The sequence below is a fragment of the Ictidomys tridecemlineatus genome (assembly GCF_052094955.1).
Source record: "Ictidomys tridecemlineatus isolate mIctTri1 chromosome 12 unlocalized genomic scaffold, mIctTri1.hap1 SUPER_12_unloc_3, whole genome shotgun sequence".
NCBI lineage: Eukaryota > Metazoa > Chordata > Mammalia > Rodentia > Sciuridae > Ictidomys > Ictidomys tridecemlineatus.
In genome coordinates this window covers 66837-92453 of record NW_027520961.1, presented here as the reverse complement: position 1 = coordinate 92453, position 25617 = coordinate 66837, and the positions used below count along the sequence as shown (strand labels likewise).

At 41.9% G+C, this 25617-nt stretch overlaps 1 protein-coding gene across 1 annotated transcript in view; it reads right to left on the bottom strand.

The window, feature by feature from the left end:
* LOC144372307 (mitochondrial enolase superfamily member 1-like) overlaps nucleotides 1-25617 on the bottom strand; it is a 44784-nt gene that overhangs the window by 8294 nt on the left and 10873 nt on the right. Inside the window, 13 exon segments of the mRNA XM_078035690.1 lie at nucleotides 3145-3226; nucleotides 5984-6083; nucleotides 6375-6504; nucleotides 7271-7312; nucleotides 11259-11393; nucleotides 13043-13130; nucleotides 15598-15632; nucleotides 17539-17621; nucleotides 18123-18170; nucleotides 18289-18361; nucleotides 20546-20572; nucleotides 20955-21041; nucleotides 23401-23516. Of these exon segments, the coding sequence (XP_077891816.1) occupies nucleotides 3145-3226; nucleotides 5984-6083; nucleotides 6375-6504; nucleotides 7271-7312; nucleotides 11259-11393; nucleotides 13043-13130; nucleotides 15598-15632; nucleotides 17539-17621; nucleotides 18123-18170; nucleotides 18289-18361; nucleotides 20546-20572; nucleotides 20955-21041; nucleotides 23401-23516 (1046 nt within the window).

Below are 25617 nucleotides of genomic sequence, written 5' to 3'. Positions count from 1 at the left end.
ATGAAACTGAATCCCTTTCTATCACCATGCACAAAAGTTAACTCAAAATGGATCAAGGAGCTTGATATTAAATCAGAGACACGGCATCTGATAGAAGAAAAAGTTGGCTATGATCTACATACTGTGGGTTCGGGCTCCAAATTCCTCAATAGGACACCCATAGCACAAGAGTTAACAGCTAGAATCAACAAATGGGACTTACTCAAACTAAAAAGTTTTTTCTCAGCAAAAGAAACAATAAGAGAGGTAAACAGGGAGCCTACATCCTGGGAACAAATCTTTACTCCAAACACTTCAGATAGAGCCCTAATATCCAGAGTATACAAAGAACTCAAAAAATTAGACAATAAGACAACAAATAACCCAATCAACAAATGGGCCAAGGACCTGAAGAGACACTTCTCAGAGGAGGACATACAATCAATCAACAAGTACATGAAAAAATGCTCACCATCGCTAGCGGTCAGAGAAATGCAAATCAAAACTACCCTAAGATACCATCTCACTCCAGTAAGATTGGCAGCCATCATGAAGTCCAACAACAACAAGTGCTGGAGAGGATGTGGGGAAAAGGGTACACTTGTTCATTGTTGGTGGGACTGCAAAATGGTGCAGCCAATTTGGAAAGCAGTATGGAGATTTCTTGGAAAGTTGGGAATGGAACCACCATTTGACCCAGCTATTCCCCTTCTCGGTCTATTCCCTAAAGACTTAAAAAGAGCATGCTACAGGGACACTGCTGCATCGATGTTCATAGCAGCACAATTCACGATAGCAAGATTGTGGAACCAACCTAGATGCCCTTCAATAGATGAATGGATAAAAAAAATGTGGCATTTATACACAATGGAGTATTACTCTGCATTAAGAAACGACAAAATCATAGAATTTGGAGGGAAATGGATGGCATTAGAGCAGATTATGCTAAGTGAAGCTAGCCAATCCTTAAAAAATAAATGCCTAATGACTTCTTTGATATAAGGGGAGTAACTAAGGACAGAGTAGGGACGAAGAGCAGGAGAAGAAGATTAACATTAAATAGGGAAGAGAGGGGGGAGGGAAATGGAGAGAGAAGGGAATCTGCAGGGAAAGGGAAGGTGATCCTCAGGGTTTTATAAAATTACATACAAGAGGAAGTAAGGGGTAAGGAAGAAGTACACAAGTGGAATAAATGTTTTACAGTAGAGGTGGTCGAGAGAGAAGAGGGGAGGGGAGGGGAGGGGTGGGGGGATAGTAGATGATAGGTTAGAGAGCAGAACTCATCAGACACTAGAATGGCAATGTGTAAATCAATGGAAATGTAACGGATGTAACCGATGTGATTCAGCAATCTGTATACGGGGTAATCATGGAAGTTCATAACCATTCTGAATCAAATTGTGAAACATGATATATTAAGAAAGATGTAATGTTTTGAAAGACCAACAATAAAAAAATTAAGAAAAAAAAAAAAAAAAAAAAAGAATATAATTATGCCAAATTTTACAAAATGTACAAATTCCTTGAAATGCAGAAAGTTTCAAGGTTTTTTGAAAGAAATACAGAGACCACTTCCAGGTTGGCAAAATAAAACCCTGCAAAAGTCCACTCCTCCATGAGAAAAATGAGAGCAGCAGGGGAAATTGTCAAAGCAAAGCTTTGTAACCCCTTGGGAACTAACCAATGACCTACAAGCCATCTGACAAGCATATGGTAAAGAAATTATTGAATTAAATGATGATTATACACCTGAGTAATACAAACTAAGGACGTTTATAAGACAGAATTTTGCTTTTTGCTTATCAGAATGATACTAACTAGTATTCCAATATAATTCAATCCAGAATGTCATTTATAACCAAATATTATAAGAACCATCCTGAGTTAAGCACTGAGAGCACAGATAATGAATAAATAATAGCCCAAGGTCATATATGTGCTGGCAGTACACAATCATATGTTTTATGATAAAAATCTGACTACATAATAAAGGGCTAAAGTACTAGCTTGAGGTATAAGTTGCTTGTAATTCTGGTGTAAAAAATGATTGACTCAAAGGTTATAGTAAACTTTACAAAATATAGCATTTGAGGTGGACATTGAGAAATGGAAACTATTTGCTGGCTCAAATGTGAAAGATCAGAAGACGTGAGGATGACCTAATTTAAGCCTGAGAGTATATCATTTTAAAAAAATAATTTAAAGCAGATTAATTTTCTGTTCTATGAAATAAGTGAGATGAAATTGTGTTTCCATGTATTAAAAATAAATATTTGGTTTATACCTAGTAGGCAGATTGCTTTATCTTCTGGTAGTTTTATTCTTTGTCTTTTGATCTCATAGAAATTCAGAGTAGAATAGTAATTGCCAGAGATTGTGGAGAATAGTGGAAACGGTGCTGGGAGTGGAAAAAGGGGCAGGTTGGGCAAGCAGTAAAATGTTCTCAAACTAGGTGCAATGGTGCACATCTGCACATCTGCAATGCCAGCAGCTCAGGAGGCTGAGGCAGGAGGATTACAAGTTCAAAGCCAGCCTCAGCAACTCAGAAAGGCCCTGTTCTAAATAAAATACAAAAAAAAAAGGCTGGGGATGTGGCTCAGTGATTAAGTACCCCTGGATTCAATCCTTGTGTGTGTGTGTGTGTGTGTGTGTGTGTGTGTGTGTACAATATATATAGTATAAAGTATAGTATATATAGTATAAACTATGTGTGTGTGTGTGTATATATATGTACACATCCTTTTTTCCTCTCATAGTAGGAATAAATTCTGATGTTCTATGGTGTGAATATAGTTAACAATAATACATTGTATATCTCAAAATGCAAGAGAGGAATTTGCATGTACTCAGATAAAGAAATAATGTAAATTGATGGTGCCAGATATGATCATTTCCCTGAATTGATCATCACCCAATGTGTGAAGGAATAAAAAAATGCACAAATATTAAAAAAAAAAAAAAAAAAAAAAAAAAAAAAAAGAATTCTTGTCAAGCTATTTAACCTCCATGCTAACCTTCCGGTCTTAGGAATTTGATTCTGATCTCTTAAAAAGCCATTTGTTTCTAGATATGAAAATAAACTCTGGGGAGTTAGAGCTTTGTGCCCTATGTTCGTGGGCACATTAGTGGCTAGCAGCATCTAAGGTGTCCCAAGTCCCAGCTTACCTTAGGAGGCATGTAGAAAGCCTGCTTGATTACCACAGGATACTTGAAATGTTCATGCAGATGGTCCACATATTCACACATCCTAGAAGAGGGAATCAAATTGGGACAATAATGCCCGAAATCAGATAATGCTTTTCTTTTTTTTTTTTTTTTTAAAGAGAGAGTGAGAGAGGAGAATTTTTTAATATTTAGTTTTTAGTTCTTGGCAGACACAATATCTTTGTTGGTATGTGGTGCTGAGGATCGAACCCGGGCTGCATACATGCCAGGCAAGTGCGCTACTGCTTGAGCCAATCCCCAGCCCCATATAATGCTTTTCTTAAGGCAGAGGGGGGACTTCCCTTAAAAAATGGACTCCATCATGGCTTAGCTGATTTCAAAGGCTTCTATGCAAAGCCCTTCTGTGCCCTGGATGCTTTTTATATGTAAAATGTGGGGGCTGAGGTGAATCACAAAGCTCCTGGTAACTAAAAGTTCTGTGATGCCCTAAAAGCATCAGTTTAGATTCCATGAAGTATCTGGAATCACCTGGGTGCCTATATCCCAAAGTTAGATGAATAGATTAAATCACCAAGTGAGTCTCTTTCCAGCTATGTAACTAGTTTAGAAGAGTATAGGTTTGGGTCAGTCTGTCAGCCACTTTCTAGTTTTGTGGTGGGAGGGTGGGATGTGTTTATGTTTGGGGTGGAGGGGGACAGGTAACCTAAGCTGCTTTAGTCTCCTGATCATTAATAGCTGTGGCAGGCAGGCAGTGCGCAGCCTGGTGCTGGGACTGCATGAAGAAATTAGCAAATGAGTCTCATGGTTTTGGTGGACACAGGCACTAAGCCACTGACTGTGCTGTGTCATGTGTTAAGAACAGGTTGTGGAGGAAGACAGCCACATGAGACAGCACAGTTGGGCCTTGAAAGATAAGCAGGGAATAGTTGTTCCCTGCAAAGAAGGACAAAGCATGTGGGGTTGGCATGCGCTGTCGGTGTGGTGGTGTACGGGCATTTCCTCCAGCACTGCCAGTATTGCACCAGGAACTTCCTGCACTGAGGCACTGGTGGCACTATTTCTATCCCTCAAGACCCCTGGGACTTCTCAAGGTTGGTCTGGACCACCCTTGTTCCCACGGGCAGGAACTGAAATGAGAGCAGAAAAAGCAACATAACCTATGAAGGTGGTTTTTCTGCATGCTAGAATCAGCCTATTCATTGGAGTGGGGATGACCTGGTGTCAACCTCCATCTTCCAGATGAACAGATAGGTTTAGTATAAAATTGTTTAGGCATATTAATAGGAAGTACCTGTGTACTCATTACTTTATTACTTATTTCTTTGGGAAATGCACTGAGGGATACTGAGGTGTCCCAAGTCAGCTACCAAGAGCTTACCTGAGTCACACTGAGCCACTGAAAATTCAGGTAAGAATGATATCTAGTATCCCTTTTTAAGCTTGGTACTCTCTTGATAAAGGTTGATGTATGGAGCATTCCTATATGACAGACAGGCCCTCTGTGTGATGCCATGTTGGAGTGGAGAGGACATGCTCCAGTGTTTAGGGAAGGGTTCTGGGCAGGTGGGCGGGGATGAGTATATAAGTATATAAATTCCCACTTTTTTTGCTCAGCATTTTGTGCTCCCTCAGTCAACAAAATGTGACCACTAAAACAAACAGCACAGTTACATCTGCCAATGGAAACTTACTTAAAAGCTAATAAATAGTAACTGATTTTTTTGACCTAGTTCCTTTTTCTTAAGAAAAAAACAATTTTCACCTGAGTATTTGGCCTAACAATATAAGTGACAAAACCTTTGGAACTCACTCTAAATATTAAAGAAAGAAACCATTACAATTATAAAGGACCCCTGCTATGTGCCCAGATAGATCCCTTTATTTGGCTGGGAGGGTTACTGAGGATTGGGTGCCACTGAGCCACATCCCCAGCCCTATTTTGTATTTTATTTAAATGAGTCGGGGTCTCACTGAGTTGCTTAGTGCCTTGCCATTGCTGAGGGTGGCTTTGAAACTCTGAACCTCCTGCCTCAGCCTCCGGAGCTGCTGGGATTACAGGTGTGCACTACTGTGCTGGCTCCATTTTGGTGTTTACCTTTCCAATGCCTGTTTTCATGCCCTCTCTGTGCATCATGTTAATTGAGCTTTTTTAAGACACCTTTAATTCTAGGAGACCAAAAAGCACAGTAAGCAAAGCTTTATGGATGCAGTGACTGGAAGGATCCCATCTCAGTTTCACCTGGGGGCTGAGGTTACAGTGGAGCACTTGTCTGGCAGGTGCAAAGCTTGGGGTTTGATACTCACCATGGCAAGATGATAAAGTTCCCCTGGGCATGCCGAGAAGATGAACTAACTACACAAAGCTGCAGCCAGGTGGTACAGGACTCCAGGGTCAGAAGAGGAGACTGGATGGAAGTGGAGAGTGCATGTGTGCTGAAAGCTGGCTTCAGAAAATGGAGCTGGTTTTGAGAGAGGAGGTCTGGATTCAAACTCCACTCCCAACACACTTACCAAAGTGAGTCAGCTACCAAGAGCTTACCTTTCAAGAAGGAACAATGACTCTGCTCCGGTGGGTCTCCATTGTTATTGCCCCATGTGGACAGTCAAGCAAGACTAAAAGCCTTTGTGTTATAGTTTGTGTTCAGTTTATGAACACAAAAAGTAAATGCTACTATGTTTGTTCACTTTGGAAGCTGGCTTTCTTAAAGCCATTTTAGGCCCTTGTAACACTGCACCGGGTTCTGAGTATTTCTGGTCTTGAGAGCAGAATCATAGAAAATGTGGCTTGAACCAAGGGGCACTACTCAGGGGCAAAGTGAGTTAATGGCACATTACTGACTTGTTTTTAAGGCTTGCAGAGACTGACATGTAGTCAAATATAATCAAGTGCTGCACCAGTTCACAGAGGCCAACTCCACCCGCATGGGGGCAAACAGGAACTAGAAGAAATTTCTATTTAATGCCAAAGGTAGCACAAAGAAAGGAAGGAATGAAAGAGAACCCTGTGGTTTTTATTAATACCCAAAGGTGATTAAACCATTCATTAATACTGAATGAAATTCCAGGATGAAAATCATCAAAGATTCCTTGATTAGGGCTAAATGAAGAGTTAGAAAGAAACCAACACAGCAAACTACAGGCTTATGTGAATTGCAAAGATCCCCAAGGGAACCATGGGGTCTGATGGCAGGAGAAACAGGTCTGGCCTGCAGCCTCTGCAGGGCCCTTACTTCCAAACTTTTTGGCCATCAGTAATACTGAGAGGTTTTCATTGACACTTCCCAGTCTGCAGCTATCAATCTGGAGAAACTGCAGGGCATTCACTTGTAGGAGTTGCTTAAATATCACTCTATTGTGGCACTGGAAATATAATTAAAAATAACACAAAGAGTCAGCCTTAGCCCTCAGGATCCCTAAGCCTGGCAACATGGTGATTCCATGCCAGCTGTGACTCATCAGAGGTCTTCAGCAAGCCTGGGCTGTATTATTCTCACTTGGCATGTGGTGGCCCTGACAGTGCAGGCAGGGACTTTGGGCTCACTTCTTTACAAATCTGTGAATGTGACAGTGTGAGTCAGGTACAGATCACATCAGCCCGCCATTTATTAAGGAATAACTGCTGTGTCGATTGGCAAGTAGGAGTGAAGTGGAGCATCAGGATGAAGTACAGAAATAGTGATGAGCAGGTGGCACAATGACAAAACGGAACCATGGCAGAGCAGTATTGCTCCTTTGATGGGAAAACTGAGAATCTGTTCCTCACACTGCTTGGCTCGTGGGCTGGCTGCAGCAGGTGTTGGGAGGCACTTGAGCTTAGTTTATAAGCACAGAAAGCAAATACCATCATGTTTCTTCAATTTGGAAGCTGGCTTTCTTGAAGCCATTGTTTGCCCTTGTGATCATAACTTTAAATTGCTGCCTTGTCCATTCTGATGTGGAAAAAAATCAATGTCCTGAGTCCCATGAATTATAGAAAAAGCTGCAACCTTTTGACTACATCTGACTGCAGACACTAAGGAACTGTTGATTTTTAAAATAACAAAAATTCCCAGCTCACAAAGCAACAGGTATGGAAGCCTAATGTACAATGGGGTCCTCAGTCCGTGGTCAAGGACATGTCACTCACCTGCTCTCCAGTGGCGACGCCAATTCCTAATGGAACCAGTGCCTACAAGAGAAGCCAGTCTTGTGTCATTTTCATAAGATTTGAAACAACTCCTTGTGTTTAAAATATTTATAGCTGAAGAAGGAGACATCCTTGGGGTTGGACCATGGGAAGGTTAAAGACTGGCAGGAAGATATCCAGGGGAATGTGTGTGTGGAGGGACCAACGCATGTCCAGAGAGCAAAGGCAAGCACTGCTCACAGTTGCTATCGGTTCCCTTCCTGGCTCTCCTGCTCCAAGGCCTGTGCTGTGGTGTGGAACTGGGAGAAGACCTGGTCACTCAGCAGTGGCTCTTCATGGACACACAGGGTCCAACCTCTGCTTTCTGCAGGTTACCTCTTCCTTTCTCCTTTTTTCAGTGGTTATTCTAGAACCCTCTTGTGCCGCTGTCAATTCCAAAATCCTCTCCTTTCCAGGTATGTAGATGACTGAGATCCTACTTCACAGATAAGGCTGAGACCATTGCTCACCTGCGAACTCTTCACTTGGTGAGTTGCTGGAATCTTCCAAGACATGATGCTGCTACTCTATCCTCTTGCCTGGCCCTGGAAAGCTACCTCACTCACCAGCCACCAGGCCCTAAGCTGCTCCTCTGCACTGAACTAAGATTCTACAGTTGCCCACCTCAGACATCTTTGGCTCCTGTCCGGTCCCATCTCTTGATCACTGACACCCAGAGCCCACACTTTCTGAGCTCTTACTGCCTGTCAGGCACCATGTAAAATACTGATGTCAATCACTCCTAGTCACAACCCAGCGGGAGAGGAGCCATCAGTAGCCCCATTTTACAGGTGAAGAAAAAGAGGTGCAAGGTAAGAACTGTGCCCCAATCACAAAACTAGAATGATACAGCTGGTTTGAACTTTAGGCCAATTCCAGAGTCAGAGGAGGCTCTTTCTACTGCATTTGGCCTGAGATCTCACCCAACTTTACTTTATGTGTGAATCACTAGATTAAGCCAACTTCTCAGAAGAAATAGCCCTTATTTTAGAAGGCAGTGTCCCTTACTCTAGCACTTGTCCTGCCTTAAGCAGGATGTGTGAACTTGGCCAAGTTATGCACAAGTCACCTGAAGCCTTGGCTTCCTAATTGTAGCAGGTCTCAGTTTCAACAGATGGTTTCTCAAGAGCCTTTTCACACAATATTTAATGCTTCCTGAAGTTTCTAATTTAAGATTGCTTGGTTCTTTTATCTTAGAAGAGAGGGAGAAAAGGAAAGGTAAGGAGAGAAATCCATTTGAGTTACTCATTCTACCACTCTAAGATGGTCTATGTGTGGCACTGACTATGTACCAAGTTTTTGTACCTCCTTGTCACTAATTCCTGAGTCTGCTCTCTTCAACCTGCTCTACTCTACATCTCCCCTGGATGTAGCAAGAGCCTCCCAGTTCCCATCCTATTTCCTTCTGCCCATCCTTCGCCTTCCACAAATCCACCCCCAATTCACTTCTGTTGCCATACCAGTCCACTCGCCCTTTCCTCCAGCCATCACCGTGATCCTCCAGTGGCTCCCTCTGGCTGCATTCTCTGAGCAATGGACCCCATTTTCTGGCCCCAGCTACTGCCTTCCCAGCACCTCCCCAGCATGCATCCTGCATTCCCTTAGGTATCTCCATACCACCCCTCCCTTGTAGCTGGCTCATTTGCCCCCTTCCTCTGATGCCTACTGAGGAAATGACATCCCCACACCTGTGTAGGCAAAACCTGGGAGGATCAAATTCCAGAAGAGTTTCTAAGGAGACCCTCCAGGTGGGCAGAGGTGGGGGCTGGAGGGCTGAGGCGTACAGCATACATTAGGGAGCAGCAACCCTTAAAGAACTCTAAGAAGCAAAGGCAAGTGGGACTCGGGTGAAAAGTCTTGCTGTCCCATTACCTCTCATCCAGAGCTGCCCATTTCAGAACTATTCCTTGGAAAGTTGGGTTTTCTTTAAACAAAGAGGCCCCAGTTGCTCCATGACTCTTGCTCTCATTCCCTCCCCTGTAGTGTGGTGTTCCCTACATTATCACTTCTGCTATCCACCCCAGCTGGTGAGTTGATTTTCTTTTTTCCTCTTTCACATAAGACCACACTCATCATCCTTCTCCCACTTCTTTCTACTGCACTCGGCCCAGGATCCCATTCAACTTTACTTCATGTCTCAGGTTTTTCTCTTTCATGAGGCTGTAAGTAAGGAAAGGAGAGAATTCCTGAAACAGGTTTCTGATGAGTGTCCCACCTAAAGTAGATCATATGCTGATTTAGTGAGAAAACTGGAAGAACAGGTCTCTGAGCCTCTGACTTCATACACTTGTAAGACCTGTGAGTTTAGGTAGAAGTGTTCCTCCCAGAACCTGGAACTAAGACTACTCCATCACAGTTAGCTTTTTGCAGGGGGCAGAGGTTACTGGGGATTGAACACAGGGGGCACTCGACTACTGAGCCACACCTCCAGCCCTATTTTTGTATTTTATTTAGAGAGAGGGTCTCACTAAGTTGCTTAGCACCTCACTTTTTCTGAGGATGGCTTTGAATTGTGATCCTCCTGCCTCAGCCTCCCGAACCACTGAGATTACATGTGTGCGCCACTGCACCTGGCTCAGAATTAACTTTTAATGATCAAATCCTAATAGGGGAGAGCAGAGTTATGCAAAGTCACCTCAGGGAGAAAATGATTCCTAAGGGGACAAGACTTGGCTGGAAACCAAATGAATGTAATAACTCAATAGCACAGGGTGCAGGGGAAAAGGGTTATTCGATGAAAACACAAGTCAGAGGCAAATGTTCCCAGGGGAAGAGACAAGGCTTGAGTCTCAATGTCTCTGCTGCCAGTAGCAAATATATCAGCTTGGTGATAGCCATGCTGGGCCATTGTGGTCTGAAGCCAGCACATCTACAAATTCCACAGCCAGTCCTAGCCAGTATTCCATACTCATCCTGCAGCTCTGGCTTAATACAGCTTCTGACAGAGTTTGTGCTGGTTTGAAGATGAAAAACCTAAGAGTTCTAGTTCTCTTTATGAATTAACCAACTGGCATTCTTGCCAAGGTCAATGCTATAAATCTGAGCAAGCCCTCCAAAACAGACAAAACTTCTCGGATATCCTTACGTATGAGTTGTTGTTTCTTTCTTTTCTTTTAATATATGAAGTTCTTTCAGAACCTGAAAGGGAGTGGGGCTGGCTCCCAATTAGAGTGGATTTCTCTCAGGGGCTCTTGGAAAACACAGGAAACCTTCTCAGGGAGGCTTGACATTGACATTAACAAAGCACACCTTTCCTTCTGAGACATCCAGAGAAGTCTACACTTTTTGTTTCATTCTGGGTGAATGAGTGAGGATGCTCCTCACTTACAATAAGGATAATGATAAACCCCATTGTAAGTGGAGAGGATACTAAGTAGAAAACTCATCAAACACCACCCATGGAACATACTAGCTTGGCAGCTCGGCACACTGCAGAGCACTGGTTATTTCCCCTAGTGATCGTGTGGATGAGTGGGAGCTGCTACTTGATTCTGCTTGCTCCTGCTCAGCATCACAGGAGTGTTGTACTGCATATTGGAACCCTGGGAAAGGATGCAAATTCAAAACTTGAAGTCTAGTTTCTACTAAATGCCTATCACTTTTGCACCATCATAAAGTAAGGAAATCATATGTTGAGCCATTTTAAATCAATGACCATCTATATCTAAATATCAGTCATATTTCTATATTTATAAAGTATGAGAACCATATCTATTAATCTTCAGATGGCAGGTAGCCTTTCAACTTTCAGCAACTTTGTTTCTCAAACAAATGGAAGTACAGTCTGCAGCTCCCATACTTACTTGTCACATGTTACAATTATTTCAAATATTACATGAGGAAATGTAAAAGGGAAAATGCAAAGAAATTTTGGCATCTTCCATGACCCTTCTGGAAAACCAAACAAAAAAATAAATGGCCAATGCAGCAGAAGCATCAGATTACCCACCCTGGAAATGGCTGTGTGCCCCAGGATGCCATCAGGGGACGTTGGCTCTTCAATCCACAATGGCCTGAACTCAGCCAGCTTCGACATCCACTCCACTGCCTCAGGCACATCCCAGCGCTGGTTGGCATCCATCTTCTGTAAGGAAAGGGCATTCACTCTGCTGCAGGAGTGACTCCCAACAAGGAGACATTGTCACTCAGTACCACCAACTGCTAAGGAAGATTCACCTGACATTTCCTTTTTTGAGGACAAGCACATGCAGCCCAAACAAAAAGAACCAAAGAGTAGCCACTGAAATTAGAACTCTGGCTCTAGATACTGTCTTATTTGAGGAGATGCAAATTGTTCATGAAGACCCTGGAATGTCTGAAAGTGCCCTGGGCTGGGTCACAAGAAGTACTTGCTAGACCCTGAAGCTCAGGCCCAGTTTACATTGAGATGCCCCCACACCCCCACAAATAGGTGTGTTTTGCAGTGTTGGTTAGATTGTTGGAACCATTTTATCATTCTGAATCATATGCACAGTCAATATTGAGTTTGCTCAAGAGTTATTTATTGACTACTACCGACCATGTGTCTGGCACATTAATAAATATCTACTTAATGAAATACCTGCTTCCCTGGGAACTTCATGGATTTTGTTTCATTTAATCCTTATAAAAACCCTACAAGGCAGTTCATATTAACCTATTATAAATAGAGAACTGAAATGCAGAGAAGTAACTTACTCAAGAACAGTAAGGTAAGTCAAGGGTGAATTCAGATCCAGGCCTCACTTTCCCAGCCCTGGATCTCTGTAGTGTGTGCTGCCACCCTGCCTGGAAGCCAGGGGCTGGGTGTGCAGCACTTGAGCAAGACCCTTCCACCCCAACTACCACCAGCCTTCCCATGCTTGGAGAAGACAGAAAAGGAGATCTATCTATAGAACGTGCTAAGTGTGTGAGCTCCCTCACAAGACGGTGAGAAGCAGAAGACAGTACACTCAGGATCAATTTTCATCATAAATTATTTGGACAAGGATGACCTCATGAAACAAAAGCAGCTAAATTAACTCATGTATAAATAATGGGACTTCTGATTCTGCTGCCACTTCAAGGAATCCAAACTTCAATTTTAATGTATGAAAGAAACCTTTTAACTTTATAAAAAAAAGATTCGAGGTGGCTGGGGAGTGGCTCAGCGGAAGAGCGCTTGCCTCCCATGTGTGAGGCACTGGGTTTGATCCTCAGCACCATATAAAGTAAATAAACAAAATAAAGATACTGTGTCCATGTATAACTAAAAAAAAAATTTAAAAAGAGATTCAATGGTGACCTCCTTTCATAAAAATATTTTACACATGATAACTGTTTCATAACAATAAGCAGTCAGGAATGACCAATCCTCACATTTATTTCTGCCAGAGTTTCAATACTTCTTCACACTAGTTCCCTGAGAGCCGCCTAGCTGATGAGCTATGTAGGGAATTAATGACTGACACATCAGGGCGCCAATGGAAGACCCATTTGCTTGAGTTTATTCATATTAGCAAGATGACCAATCTATCACCCTGGTATTATTTAGCTTGTTCTGCAGAATTCAAAAACTAAAAAGTATCAGCCTCCATTTTTTAAAAAAGAGTTCACCTACTACAAGGCCACAGAATCATAATTCCTCTGACAGTAAGTTTTAAAATTCCCACTGTTTTTAATTCTTGCTTGAAACGAGTTCTTGCTTGAAATGTGTTTTGGCCCTGAACAAAGTGGCAAGGTGGCCACTTCTTAGTGGTGTAAGAAGATATTTACCAAAGTCTTCTCTGGTCCAATCATGTCTCTGATGAGGTGGCATCGACGCATGTCATCCTGGAGATCAGCCCCAACCTTTACTTTAAACCTATAAATACATTTGGTTGGGTAGTTTGGATCTGTCTTCTGACTTGGCAAAATCTCCTGGATTTTCTACAGAAATAACTCTCTATGTCAATAATCCACAGACCACATTTTCCAGTAACCTCTTGGTATTTTCTAGTCAAACTTTAGACATGCAGCTTGAAAATAAAACTGTAAACTGCATCTCTCAGTACCCAGGATCAGGGCAATGTTTTTCAGTTACCTGCAGTTAAGGAACTGGAGAGAGAAGTTAAATCTCTAATATAATTAACTGAGTTTTTACTGTGTCATGAAAAGAAATTAAGATCAAAAAGGAACAAAACTGGGTGTGTGTATGTGCTAAAGGCCGGGCCCCAGCCCCACTCTCTCATTCCACTCCCTAACTTTACCGCCACTACTACCTCCCTCCTCCCTGCTACCTTGTTGATCCAACACCACACCTCCTGACCTACCCAGCCTCACTTTCACTCTCAACCCTTCCCCTAGAACTACAAAATGTCACAGTCAGAATTGAAGAGGACAGTGGGGCTGATATGGTTTGCTAAGACAACCACCCTGAGAAATCACAAATCAAGAGTCTGATTTATAAAGCACCTACATTTGCTTATCCTTCCCACAGAGGGTCTTATCTTAAGAGAGGAAGGCCTTGGGACTAGTCTCTTCCCTCTGGTGCAGGGGCCTAAGCCCCAGAGGGGAAAAAGGACTAGGCCACAGCACTGAGGAACAGCAGAGTGTGGCCTCAGGCACCCTGCAGAGATCTCCTTCACACCACATCTGACATTTGCAGGGAGCTCCCTAATCTGTCTTGAGGTTCAATTATGCTCTTGAAATAAAAGCCTCTACATTTGTTCCCTATGACTTTGCTGTCAGGAGAGTGTCATTGACCGGAATGTGGGCACTGTCATGTGGAGGAGGGGACACATTGCCAGGCCACTGGCAAGCTCTCTTGCTTATCAGCCTCTGCTTCCTGTGCAATCCTGGCATCAAGGCTGCACTCAGGGCCAGCAATGGCTGCTGGATGTTGCTCCAGACCAAGCCTGGACTGCCCAAGCTCCTTCCTCTGCTTCCCTAAGTGCCTACAAAAATCCCCAGCTCACATGCACCCAGGCACTTATTGCCCTTTTCTTCCTGAGCGCAGTACTATACTCTCTAAAGACATTTCTACACACATTGGAGCTTGACTACATGATCTGTGGTGCTTGAGAGAGGGCTGCTGGCCACAGCCTCTGCATGTCAGGCTTCTTGTGTTGGGTGGCCCATGAAATTTTCCTGGAGCCTGGCCGACTCACCAGATTCACTGCTCTGGACTCCTGAGTCTGGAGGAGGGCAGGAAGCCTGCATTGAGCACCTGCTCTGAGTCTACCTTATGCTGGTCCTTGTCACATATGGCAACTTTGAGAACCATCAATTAATATTATTTCCATTTTATACAGAGAGAAAATGCAGTGGAGCAAGAGTAAGCAATTTGCTCAGAATCACACAGGTTTGTAGGGAATGAGGAGGGAAAGGCAAGATTTGATTCCAGTTCTATCATATGCCAAAGTCTCTTTCTATTGCTTTATGCTGACTCCTTTTTATCTTTAGCTGAGAAGTTAAAAAGAATCCACATTAGTGTGCACATCAATCACTTAGGGATCTTGTTATAATGCATTTTCAATGTAGCAGGACTGGGGAGAGGCTGGGACTCTGCATTTCTGACAAGCTCCCAAGCTCCCAGGTGCTGATGCTCCATGAACCACACTTTGAGAATCTGCAGAGTTGGTAGCCAGATCAATCACAAGCCAGGTAAAAGGTGCCACCTTGATCTACACTCATGGGCTTATAGTGGCTGGATCAAGAGGGAAGACAGTCTCTGCTTCCTACTCTATGTAAGGATTTGGAGTTGTTGACAACCACAATTCATTCAGAGATCGTAGGAGTCTCAGGGGTCCATAGTCATATATGAAGGAGGGAGAAGTGCAGGTGTTCCATCTGATCAGGAGGCAGTCTGGGGAAGGGAGGGTTGTCACTCCAGTGGAAGAGGAGAAGCCTGGCTCCTGGAAACTCCATGAAGAACCAGGAACAGTGGCAGAAAGTTAGTTGGAAGTGAAGGGTTGCCAATATTCAAGACCTTTCCAATACTTAATGGCCTCAAGCAATGGAAAAGTGCTTTGTAAAGTTAAGCTGACTGCCTTGGGAGCTGTCCAGAAATGCTGAATCAAGTCTTGTGATTCATCTAATAGAATGGATTTCTATTCTCAATAGCTGCTTAAAGTGGACAGTCTCCAAGTTCTATTTTATTCATGTGATGTTCTAACATTCTAACTGGGACTTATCTTTGGAGAATGAGCCTGGTCTACATTGGAGCTTTGGTGTGCCTATGTGCCATATTGCTTTTGGCCTTGTTGGTGCTGTTTAGTCCCTGGCTCTTCTCCAATGAGTCTCTTCCTGCTGATGAGAAGGTCAAGTCCACTACCACACAAATAACTTACCTGGTCTAGCCGTCCTTCAGCGCTGCTGCACAGAGCTATGGGGAAAGAGGAGTACCTGTTGGTACTGGCTCCTAGAAATGCCATGAAGAACCAGGACCTGGGCTGGGTTGTGGCTCAGCAGTAGAGCGCTCACCTGGCACGTGCAAGACCCTGGGTTCGATCCCCAGCACAACATACAATAATAAACAAGTGAAATAAAGGTGTTGTGTCCAACTACAACTAAAAAAATAAATATTAAAAAAAAGAACCAAGACCAGTGGCAGAAAGTTAGTTGGGATGGAATAAGGTACTGAGCTCCCCTTGCCTGACATTAGGTACCTCAGTCATTTCTGATCTGAGTTTCATAAACATAACAGTCATAGCATAAATCAGAAAAACAATTATGTATTGTTAAAATTAAAAGGAGATGCAGTTTGGCCAACATAGCATTATTCTTTCTAGTGGTAGTGATCCTTGTCTCTACGGGAACTATTTTTCAAACTGTCACAGCAATCCTGGAAGGGGAATATAGTATGAATGACCCTCTTTTTAGCCAGGATTTTCTGTGATGGCCATCGAACTAATGGATAAAAAGAGCAACAAACAAAAGCAGGCTCTGTCTCTTTCTCTCTCTCTCGACTCTAGGTGAGTACAATGTAATAAGAAAGAGTAGGGGCTTGGTTGTAGCTCAGCAGTGGAGCGTTTGACTCGCACTTGTGAGGTACTGGTTCCATCCTCAGCACTACGTAATAAATAAATAAATAAAATATATTAGGTCCATCTTTTAAAAAACAAAAGAGTAATAAATAAATAATGTGCTATCTGTATACCACACGTCAGCCATCGGATGTTAACCTACAGCTTTCTTCAAAACTGTCCCACTGAGATACAGGCTGTTATTTCCCTGTTTCACAGTGAGAAAACTGGGGCTCAGCAATGGGTAAGTCACCTGCAAAATGGTACATGGTTCTATTAGTCTTTATTATCAATATTAGTCTCTCACCTTCTAGAATTTGAGCTGGGATGATTATGTCAGAGTCCCAGGGTTCGCAAGCAAATGGCTTGACTTTCATTCATATATAAGTACTTTCTGAAGGAAGCCTTGGATTGAGGATTTGGAAAACCTAATAATAAAATTGTAAATCTCTCCCAGGGAAGCCTGTGTGATTTGGTATCTGCCTCTTCCACTTCCCTGCCCCATTTTTCGAGCATACAGCTCCCCCAAACTAGGGATCTCTTGAGTAGTGTCTTTTGTATGCTAATGACATGAACATCAGAGCAGATCACCAGAAAGACCAGGCCCTAATAAGGTGTTAGAACTTCCAACCCCCACCCTAGACCTCTAGAGAGGGGAAGGGATGAAGGTTGAGTTTACTGCCAATAGCCAACTATGTAATCAACATGCCTACTAGGTGAAGCCTCTAGAAGAACCCAAAAGAAACGGGTCCAGAGAGCTTCAGGGTTGGTCTGGATGCCCCTGACACATATTCTGCTCTATATATCTCCTCTGCCTGGCTGATCCTGCATTATATCTTTTATAATAAACCAGTAAATGTATGCAAATGTTTCCCTAAGTTCTGTGAGCCATTCTAGCAAATAATAAAATTCAAAGGCAGTGGGAGTAGGAGGTGGGTTGGTTGGGTTCTATAGAAACCTCCATTTTCTAGATGGTTGGTCAAAAACTCAAGTGACAACCTAGACTTGCATGACTGGCATCTGAAGTAGGGAAGTCCTGTGAGCCTGAGCCAATAACCTGTGGAGTCTGATGCCAACTCCAGAGTTAGAATTTAGTTGTAGGCCATCCATGGTGCCCACGAGATTAGAGAATTGCTTGGTAAAGGAGAGAACTGTCCACATCTGGTGTCAGAGGTGATGTATGACTGCAGAGGTGTGAGTGGAGATGGAAAGCCAGTTTACTTTTCCCCCTTCAGCTTGCCTGCAAAACCAGGTTAAAAAGCCCACCTGCTTTAGTGTGTCATCTGAGTACCCCAGCCAGGCGCATGATGGGGTGTAGGCAGGGAAGCCATGCATCAGCATTTGCTCTTCTAGAAAACACAACACTTGTCAACATCTTGCACCTTCAGGGAACTTTGGGTTCAAATTGTCTGCAGCTAAACTGTTGCCCAGAGAATCCAGCTCTTCTGAGTGCCCTTCACATGCACCCTGCCACAAGTTCAGCCAATTGGGGTATCAATTCCAGGTGATCAAGATACCCTCTCCGAATGCCCTACTCCCCAAGGGTCCCCCTAACCTACAGTGGAACCCTAAAGTCAAACTTTCTGTGAGCAGTGGCTGAAGTGAACCCTGCAGCCAGAGGTCATACCTATGTGGCTTCTTCACCTAGACCCACAATTCTGATTTGGGCCTTAGTTGCTAGGCACAGTGCATCTGGCTGGCCTAGAGTTTGTGATCCTCATGCCTTAATCCCCCGAGTCACCCAGGTTGGCACAGTGCATCTGAGGATAATGTGTACCCATGGAAGACAGGGACATTCAAAAGTGAACAATGATAGAACAAGCAAGGAAGAATATTTTCTTATAACCTACCTCTTTCTTTTTTACCAGTTTGACCTTTCTTCAGTATTTCTGCTATTTCTGCAAAAAATAAAAATCATCACTCACTTCTTCATCCATCCAACAGGGCCTATGGCTGCTGCGTACACATTTCAGTAAACCAGGAAGCTTCCAGGCCCACTCCTCGCACATGACTCACCATAGACATCCTCCTCAGTCAGGACATCAGGGATATACCTTAAATCAATGCAGGATAACAACGCCCTGGGATCCTGGCAGTGGGACAGGAAGAGGAAGGCCTCAATCAATTCACAGGCAGATTATGTTTCTAAGATGCTGCTTATTCTGATCTATCGGGCTCATCCTTTCCAGGAAGGGACCTTTGGGATTTGTGTAAAGTTGGTCCTGTCACTCCTTATGTGGAGTCCTTCAAAGGCTCACTGATTGCCCTGGAAAGCCCTCAATCCTTCATGCCCTGATCCTACCTTCCCTGCTTCTGCCTTGTTCTTTCCAAAAAACATGGCTTCCCAGCAAGAGGCCCTGGCACAAAACAAACACTTGGCACAACAAAAACAAACAGACGGTACCTGACATCCCTCTATATACCTGTTCAACCCCTAGGCTGACTCTGCTGAGGGGATAAAGGTGGTCCTGGAGCAGGTTGGTATGGAGGAAAGAAAGCTGCTCTGAGAGCTGGGTCACCCAAGGTCATCCAAGGCCCACTGCTCCTGCAGCCTTGGCAATCTCTTCTCCTACCAAGTGGAGATAATTTCCTTCCCTGACAGCAAGAGAGTGTGGAATGGGAATGCGTTGACCTTCCTGGACAATGGCCAACTGTGCTCCAGATCAGCTTTTCTTCCTCTGCCCGCTTAGCGTTCTGGCCGCAGGTCAACTTAGGCCTCACACTGGGTCTTCTCCCTACCCCACCGAACAGTCAGGGGAAAAGGAACTAGCAGCTCTGTTCCCACTAATGTCATACAGTAATCATAATAATCCTCCAGAGCTGCTAAAAATCTAAAGCTCTTTCAACCCTGAGATTCTCTTATGAACAGAAAAGTAGCATTGAAAAGGAGAACAGGTTCCAAAAAATGGAAAGTTCTCAGGTGGGATCTCAGGCACCTTTCTGTTACTCCTCAGATCCTTCTGTTGTGGTGGTCACTAAATATACCCTGGATGAAAGGCTGACCCATGCCACCCTTGGCCATATCAGATGGATGTGACAGCCGCCTCTCTTCACCTGCCTTCAGAGGGGAACAAAGTCTCCTGGCCCAAATGTCTTCAAGGCCATTGTGTTCTTTGCTTTTCATTAATTTTCCTGCTAAATAATAATTTGTGGACCACCAGACATCACACTAAGTCAGCTGCAGCTCACAGTGGCTAATTAATACACTCAGGGTCACTCAGCTAGTTAGTAGTGAAAAACACACACAGAGCTAGGTCTGCCTGGGTCAGAGGTTCACTCCCCTTTAACCTGCATGGAGTTTTCCTTCTCAGCAGCCAGGTGTTCACCCTGCTTTAAATAGGTCAAGGAGAAAGAAAACATCAAGTGTGTAACTTCAGAATCAGTGTGAAGGTCCTTCCCTGCTGGAAATGCACAGCACAGGTTGCCATGATCTTGCTTTTGGGGTCAAAGTGACCAGATGATGTCTTAACAGTAGTACCTGGCTTTCAGGAGTTTAGGAGGTGCTCTTCTCATTTGGTCTTTAACTCAGGGACTTTGCAGAGGCTCTATGATCTTCTTCTCATAGTCCTCACAGGCAGTGGAGGTGGAGAGGATTTGCATCCCGTGTTATATGTCCCCAGCAGGGGAATACCTTAACTCCCTGCCTCCTGACGTACCACCCCACCTACATAAGCAGAACTGCTACTTCACATATCAGAAAGGGAATATTATATTTTACTGGTTTTTGCTTTATCATCAGTAACCTATAGACTATAGATCCATAGTTTTGAACATACTTACTGATTATCAAAAGGCAAATAATCCACAAAATCTATTTCATTTAGAAATGATTACAACAATTGACATTAAACAGAGACACGAGATGGGAGGGAAAGAGAGAGAAAAGGGGAATTGCATGGAAATGGAAGGAGACCCTCATTGTTATAAAAAACTACATAAAAGAGGTTGTGAGGGGAATTGGAAGAAAAAACAAGGAGAGAAATGAATTACAGTAGATGGGATAGAAAGAGAAGAGGAGGGGAAGGGGGATAGTAGAGGATAGGAAAGGTAGCAGAATACAACAGTTACTAGTATGGCATTATGTAACAATGTGAATGTGTAACTGATGTGATTCTGCAATCTGTATTTGGGGTAAAAATGGGAGTTCATAACTCACTTGAAACTAATGTTTGAAATATGATATGTCAAGAGCTTTGTAAGGTTTTGAACAACCAATAAAAAAATGTGATATGAAAAAAAAAGAAATGATTACAACATTAAAGAAACTACTTACCATATCCACAAGTAACTTCCACAGAGGCTTGAAGAAAAAAAAGAAAAGATATGTAAAGCACATTCATAAAGTACCCATTTTTGTCCCATGTGCTTGTGGCAAACTCCCACTATCAGAGCTTTGCTTCCCCCAACCACCCACTCACCTCTAATGCTACCCTTATCTCCTGCTGCCTCTTAACCTGTTCCCTTTGCTGTCTCTTTCCATCTTTCTTGGCCCTTTATAATCTAATCCTATAATTTCCTAACTATTGTCAATATCACTCAGGGAAGAAAATAATCAAGTATTTCAGTATTTCCTTTTGGACACCTGTGTTACACTTGACTTTGGTCTTCTGAGGCTGCTTATAGAGAAAGTCATATGTCCTCTTGTGCCACAGAGCTACACATGTGCTTCGGAGATGACTTACCTTTCCTTCCTGATTCGCCCACAGGTCCCACACCGCGTTCAGAATGGCTGCTGTTGCCAGGTGCACCACCCCTTTCTCTGGACCAATCTGGGAAGGAAAACATAGCAGCATTTCCTAGACATGAAAAAGACACTTAGGTCCTTTGGCCAGGGACACATTTCAAGAATGAAAAGACAGCAATGGAAATTCATTTAAAGGTTATGCTTTATAGAAAACAATTTTTTTAGTATTGATTTTTTAGTTGTAGTTGGACATAATACCTTTATTATTTATTTTTTTGTGGTGCTGAGGATCAAACCCAGGGCCTCACATGCGCAAGGAGAGTGCTCTACTGCTGAACCAAATCCCCAGCCCCAGAAAACAATTTTTAATCAACAGAAAATTCGTGAAAGTATAAAAACTTGTCTTTTCATCTCTCTCTTTACTAAACCATTTGAGAGTAAAGATTCAGACAGCTTGTTCTTTTACTCCTAAATACTTTGGTGTATAGTTCCAAAAAAACAAGGACATTCTTCTTCATAACCACAGCATAAGGGTCATATTCAGGAAATAAAATATTGATGGGATATTGGTATTTAAAAGATAGTCCATAATCATAATTCATAATCCATAATCAAATATCATCAATTTTCCCAATAGTACCTTATTTTACCTTGATCCATATCCAATCCTGGACCACGTATTGTATTCAGTTGTCATGGCTCTTTAATGTCTTTTTGTCTGGAATAATTTTTTTTCTTTTTATGATATTGACATTTTAGAGTAGAGGCCATTTGATATTATCAAGTACCCCGCTATATGCGTCAGTCTGTAGTAACTTCATGATTAGATTCAGTTTATTCTTTTTTTTTTTTTTGGCGTAAATGCTGCATAAGTAATTATGTCATTTTGTTTTATTATTAGGGTTATTAACTTTCACCACTTGAGTAAGATAGTGTTCATTTGGTTTCTCTACTCTGAAGATACCAGTTTCCTTTTCTAAATAAGAAGATTACTATTGACCCCAAATTTAAGCATACACTTGTGACTCTTGCTTCAATTAACTGTGGCTATGATGGTTGAAATATGGTGAGTTTCTAATGTTATCATTCATCTCACACTCGTTAGTTTATACTCTAATGATAAGTTTTCCTTTGCTTATTATCTGAATAGATTCATAGATTCTTATTTCACTCAGTGAGTTTAAATGTCATTGCTATCGTATTTATTCTAATGTTACAGTTGTCCCACATTTGGCCAGTGGGAGCTTCTTCAAGATGACACCTTTCAAGGCAAGATACACTTGCTTTGCAGAAAGTAAAACATAAAACCCAAGGCAATATGGAAAGTGCATTCTCTTGTGCCCTTCTCGGTGCATGGATGGGAGACTAGCAGAGTTTGGACAAGACAAACCAGTCATCAGGAGACAAGGGCAAAGTCTAGATTACTGGCTTTATCTTACTGTGTTAAAAATCCTTACTCTAAAGCCAGACTCAGAAGGCAAAGAGTTGTATGTTTTCTCTGCTATGTGGAAGTTAGAGAGGAAAAAGGAAGAAAAAGGTATGGGGGAGAGGTGGGATCTCATAAAAATCGAAGGGAGAGGATTAGAGGAAAGGGACCAGGGAGTGGGAGAAAGGGAAAGAGGTGGGAATTGCTGGGGAATGATTATTGGCCAAATTATAGTTATATCGTATGCCTGAATGAATATGAAACAACAAATTCCATCACAACTATAATGTACCAATAAGAAGTGTCGAAAGAGTATAGAAAAAAAAAACCTTCGCCTAGAAACTTAGTTTTTTTTTTCATGCTTCAACAGTATTAAGCAGGCTAGGTACTATGGTCTTCTTTATTTCTTTCTCTCTCCTCTCTCTCTCTCTCTTTTTTTTTTTTTTTTTTGGTACTGGGGATTGAACTCAGAAGCACTCAGCCACTGAGCCACATCCCTGGCCCTATTTTGTATTTTATTTACAGACAGGGTCTGTAAATAAAAATGGGCTGAGGCCCAGCCCATTTTTATTTTTTGAGATAGGGTTTCATTAAATTGCTTAGTGCCTTACTAAATTGCTAAGGCTTAGATTACAGGCATGCACCACCACACCCTATTTTTTTTAACTTTGCTCTTATTTTACTTCTTAATAATCTCTACCACAATACCAGAATTGTTCACATTCTCTCTTCCAAAGAAAGGTTGCCCATTCAGCTCTTTATCCTCTAGACCACTGTTTCCAATCTAGGGAGTGGAAAATGAGGTAGATAAGAGCCAAAAAGCTTTAAGCCTTACAGAAAGGAACTGATTGCCTCAAAATACTGATTATCTAAATGACTGAAGCCCTAATTTATTTGAATGAAATGCTTTACTTAGAAATTGTACAGCCATTACTATTTTCACATTTGCTGCAATCAAAGGACATCTTAGACCACAGTAACTTATTTATAAAAGCTTTTTACAAAATAGGTCTCTTACCCATCTGAGGTGCCCGTCACTGGTGAGCTGCCAGTAGAAGCCTCTGAAGTCACTGACAATGTACTTGAGGTCCTTGTGAAGCACATGGTGGGCAAGGGCATTTACGGCAAAGACAACTATTTTGAAAGAATTCCATTTTTATTGATGTTTATTAAACCATATTAGTGTATCCAATAAATTGAGAGAAAAATACCACAAACTAATGTAGACATTTTATGAAAAAAATTTAAAGTACCAAAGGTAAATGTTTTGTAAAATTGCTCCAAAAATGTGCATGTCTTATTCTGTTCTTGTCATAACTAATATTCCCCCAAAGCAAAATAGCTGAATCTACATATTGAGTTAAATTTCCTGAATACAGTAAATATGTTTGATTGATTGACATGGGCAAAACAAAACCACAGATCTGTAATATTAAATGATGTTCTAAAAATTATTTTCATATTCACTTTGTAAGGTGTTCAATCAGATTCAAAGCCAAACCCTAGTACTTTATTGTTCCTAAGGAATAAGAACACCCTAATTTAAAGAAATAAAAGAGAGAAAAAAAAAGAAAATGCCTCTTCATTATTGACAAGTTTTGAAAATATCTTCAATTTATAAAAGCATAATACACTACTAAAAATTAAATGAGGGCTGGGGTTGTGGCTCAGTGGTAGAGTACTTGCCTGGCATGTGTGAGGCACTGGGTTCGATCCCCAGCACAACATAAAAAAACTAAATAAACAAAATAAAGGTATTGTGTCCATATACAACTAAAAATATTTTTTAAAAATTAAATGAATTTTCAACTAGTATAATATTTATACATACATAAACACTGAATTTCTTATATTGGCTTATTTAGGATATACTATATTTTTCATACACAGTTTGAAGGTTAAACTTAATTTGGGTCAATAGTATCATCAATTATTTACTCTTGGTGCTTTAAAAAGCTTTGTTGTGGGGCTGGGGTTGTGGCTCAATGGTACAGTGTTCGCCTAGCACGGGAGGCACTGGGTTTGATCCTCAGCACCACATAAAAATAAAAATAGAGGGCTGGGGATGTGGCTCAAGCGGTAGCACGCTTGCCTGGCATGCGTGCAGCCTGGGTTCGATCCTCAGCACCACATACAAACAAAGATGTTGTGTCCGCTGAAAACTAAAAATGAAATATTAAAATTCTCTCTCTTTCTCTCTCTCTCTCTCTCTCTCTCTCTCTCTCTCTCTCTCTCTCTCTCTCCTTAAAAAAAATTAGACATATTGTGTCTACTTTTAAAAAACTAAAAAATAAATATTGAAAATAGCTTTGTTATGTTATTTAAGCTGAAGAGGGGTTGCATACAAAGTAGATCAGTGGTATAGGGCCTGCCTAGCATGTGTGACGCCCTGTATTTGATTACTAGCATCACCAAAAAAAGAAAAGATGAATAAATAACAAATTGTATAAGAAAGGCCTTTCTTATCCTCTACTCATTCTATAAAACGTAGTTTATATGTACATCACCAAGATAATCAACTCAAGTCATTAACTTAGCCCCAAAGCTATTAATTTATTACAGAACATTTTGACCAGTTAGTTTGGTATTGCTCTGCTTCCAATGGAAAAAAAATTAGGTCATTTAATAGGATAGTTGAAGGGATGTGGGTTTACTATCAATCAGATCTTATGAGAAAGACATTCTGAAAGTAGTACCACATGCTCTTAGGATGTGCCTGGCCTGTGTGAGACAGCTCTCAGATGACTGCACATTGCTAATGGATGTAGCATTTAGGGCTGAACTAGCCGTTCTGGGTTCTCTAGGGCTTTTGTTAATGGGATCCACAATCATTCCAGTTCAGATATTCCTTCCCTAGAATTGTAAGAAGACAGAATCTTCCTCATTCCTTGATGGATGAGGTTCTCGGATTTTAAAAAAAATCTGAAGAGTAAGACAGTGACTCATAGTGAGGTATATTATTATCTACCTCAAACCTTGGCCTCATGTTTTTTGTTGTTGCTATAATTCACTGACTAAAGGAGCCTGTGGTTTGCATCAAAACAGAAGATGCATATAACAAACGCTAAGGATGAGCTCATCCTTTATGGTTCTAAAAGATGAGGCCACACTGAAATATTCAGCTATCTATGTGGATTTTTCTTGTTTGACATAAAGGCACTGTAAGAAGTTAACTCAAACTTGCTGCATTCAGTAGAAATTTGGGTTGTGATGTTACTGCTGGCTCCCTGACAGT